At 66.1% G+C, this 3,090-nt stretch overlaps 1 protein-coding gene across 1 annotated transcript in view; it reads left to right on the plus strand.

Annotated features, from left to right (window-relative positions):
• Window positions 1-3,090, plus strand: part of BEGAIN (brain enriched guanylate kinase associated) — a 20,367-nt gene that overhangs the window by 579 nt on the left and 16,698 nt on the right. Inside the window, 1 exon segment of the mRNA XM_077780823.1 lies at window positions 2,232-2,377. Coding sequence (XP_077636949.1) covers window positions 2,232-2,377 — 146 coding nt within the window.

A 3,090-nucleotide genomic window follows, 5' to 3' on the forward strand; every position in this document is an offset into this window, starting at 1 on the left:
CACTCGGTGCCATGGACATCAAGGGGAACAGAGAGGGCAGACAGCCCGGGCCGGGGGCCCAGGTGGCCCTGAGTGACAGCGGAGGGCATCTGGAGGCAATCTCAGCCTGAGTGGCAGGTGAGGAGAGAGACGGAACCTTCTTCGAGAAGGAACGAAGAAGGGCTTCCCAGAAGAGGCGGCGTCTGCACAGAGAAAGCCCCACAAGAGAGAACAGACCTGGGGACTCAGGGGGGGAAGCGAGGGCGTTCAGCGGGCAGCTGCCGGGCTGTGGCTGCGAGCGCGGCCACCTCGGGGGGAGTCCGGCGAATGGGGAGGAGGAAGGGGGCCTGGTGTGCTGGGCTCCCGTGTGGCCGGGCGTGGCCCTGGCCCCCTTCGTCCCCTCCCTCCACTCTGGACCTGTGGCCGCAGCCACCGGCATCTGTATGATGGGGGTGACGGCCGTGCCCCGCCCAGACCACCAGGTGCCCGGGCCAGTCAGCCACCTGCTAACGTCCTGCCCCGGCCAGCACCCCCAGGGCCCAGGTTGCCCCCCAGGCCCGTCTCATCTTGAGAGACACACGGGGACAGGGAGCGGCTGTTCCCCCCGTGGGGACACGGCATCCGTGAGGGCCGCCGGGCCAGCTCCGTCCATCTGTCCGCCCAGCGGGCCCCGGGCCCTTCTGCCAGCAAGGGCGGGAAGGCGGCCTCGTGTGCCGGCTAGGCGCGACTCCGTGTCTGGCCCTCCCCCGGCCGAGGCTCTGCCATGCCGGCTGTGCCATCTTGGGAGAGTTGCTCAGCCTCTCTGGACTCCCATTTTCTCAACTCTAGGAAGGGGGCACTCGTCGGCCACAGGCCGCGAATGGGCAGTTGTGTCGGAACGAGAGTGGCTTGTCAGCAAAAAATGCCTTGGGCGTGACCAGAGGCAGAGTCTGGGTCAGGTCACAGCCACGCCCCCTGCTCTCTGGGCCTTGGTTTCCCCCAGGCTCCAGCCTCCCTCTACTCCTCTGAAAACTCCCCTGCGAGGAGCCCCCCCGTGGATTTGCTGGGCTCAGTCGAGGCACCCAGGGCAGACCAGAAGGTTCCGGGTGCTCCCTAGGGCGCTGCCCCCGCTGCCCCCGCTCTGTTCGCTCAGTAGCACAGGGTCATTGGCCAAGAGCAGAGGCCGGGGCTGCAATTTCAAAGTCGAGTCCACCCTGAGACCAAGCCCGTGCCCCGCCCACCGCCCCGCCTCTGCAGCGGGCTGGGGCCCCAGGGCCAAGGGCAGCCCATCCGACAGATGAGGAAACAGGGGCTTATGGAGGTGGTGACCCGTGCACAGCACACAGCCCGGGGCTGCGAGCTTCCCCTCCTTCCACCTCAGCCCGTCGAGTCCGCGCTTAAAATCTTTGCAAAATTTTATCCTTCGTAAATCTTTCTCTGCTTTTCCATCCTCACTATAAATCTAGGAAACTAAAAGGAGAAAAATTCCGAATTACCCAGAATCCCACCACCCACCTATAACAACGTTAACATTTCATTTCCTACCTTACTTTCCGAGGCTGTCGGTATACAGATATTTTTAAATGGGATTATGCTGCTCTTTCGCTTAACACCCGCGTCTCTAAACATTTTGTTCGGGAGCCTGATTCTGGGGCTGCTTCCTTTTCTCAGATCTCTGCTTTGGCTCTGGGGCCGTCAAGGCCACCAGAGCATGACAGGTGGGGGGAGGGAGGGGCTCTGGTGAATATCGCGTGGCCCCCAGCCGGGTGGCCCCTAGCAGGCCAGGCGGACCAGGGCCCCTCTCCCAGCCGCCCGGCAGATTCTGATCCCCTCCGGCCCACCTGCTGCTGGGTCCAGACAGAGGCAGAGTGGGGTGAGAGGGGGTCCCAGGGAGGGTGAGGTGGGCCCTGCTCTGGACCCCCGACTTCTGCCAGGTCCCTCAGCCCCCGAGATGCCCCCCCTCCGTCTGTACACAGGAGCGCATCACACTGTCCCTCCTCTGTCCTTGTCTCCGGGGATCTCCAGCCCAGAACCGCAGGCACCCTGCCTGCCCCCCGTGACTCTCTGAAGCCGAGACCCTGAGGCAGGCTTGCGGGTGGGGACCCCACCACTGGTAGGACACGGGGCCACCGCCGAGCTCAGGCGGGGGGGGGGCCGGCAGCCCCCACGCCCGCCCGTCCCCACAGCCCCTCCCTGACACCTTGCTGATACTGAGGAGTTTTCCTGCCAGTGGGGTGGGGGGCGGGCCCACAGCTCCGTGTCTGTGCCCACAGGGGGCCTGGCGTGGCCCCGCCCCCACGCTGAGTGGCTCTGTCCTCTTCGCCCACAGGCTGCGCAGCCCCTGGGTGCCTTCGTGCCTCGGGCAGCCCCGCATCCTGCAGGGCCGGCTGGCCAGGCCCTCGGCCTCGCTCTGGGACAGGTAACACACCTGTTGTCTCCCCGGCTCCTCGGTGTCTCTGCGTCTGTCCCCAGACATCCCTCCGTGTCTGCGTCCGCGCGCCCCAGGCAGAAGGGGAACCAGCACGTCCTCACCACACTGTCCCAGGCCACCCGTCTCAGAGGCGACGCCCCGAGTCCCCGCATCCCACGCCCCCGGCCCCAGCCGAGCGCTCCGTCCTTGGGCTCAGGCCTCCCCCGAGTGTCCAGGAAGGGCTCCCGGTGGAAGGCGGGTGGGGACTGCACCGAGCTCATCACTCCTTCCTGCGAGGCCAGAAGGCACTTCCAGACCTCCCGTGGGCCAGGAGGAGGGGGGCAGGAACCCCACTCACCGGCCACACCCTGTCCGGTCAGGTGCGTGCCCTGATTCAGTTCACCGACATGCCGGTCAGAGCGGGGCGACCTCACCAGGCTCCTGTCTGAGTAGGGTTTTCTGAGCTCCCAGCCTAGGGAGAGTGGCCCTTACCCGGGGGCACAGCACTGGCCGGTCTGGTCACAAAGGGCTTCCACACCCTCCCTGTGCACCTGCTGAGGGGCTGCTTCTAGACGCCAGGGCCTCCTAAACCAGCTTTCTGCTCAGGGGGAAGCAGAGGCCACTGAACCTGGGCCCCCAGCAAGCCCCCAGATTCCTCAGGGGCCCTGAGCAACCCCTCAGATTCCCCCGGGGCCCCTGGCAACCCCCCCAGTTTCCCCCGG

Source organism: Crocuta crocuta, unplaced genomic scaffold (assembly GCF_008692635.1).
Source record: "Crocuta crocuta isolate KB4526 unplaced genomic scaffold, BGI_CrCroc_1.0 scaffold299, whole genome shotgun sequence".
NCBI classification, from domain to species: domain Eukaryota; kingdom Metazoa; phylum Chordata; class Mammalia; order Carnivora; family Hyaenidae; genus Crocuta; species Crocuta crocuta.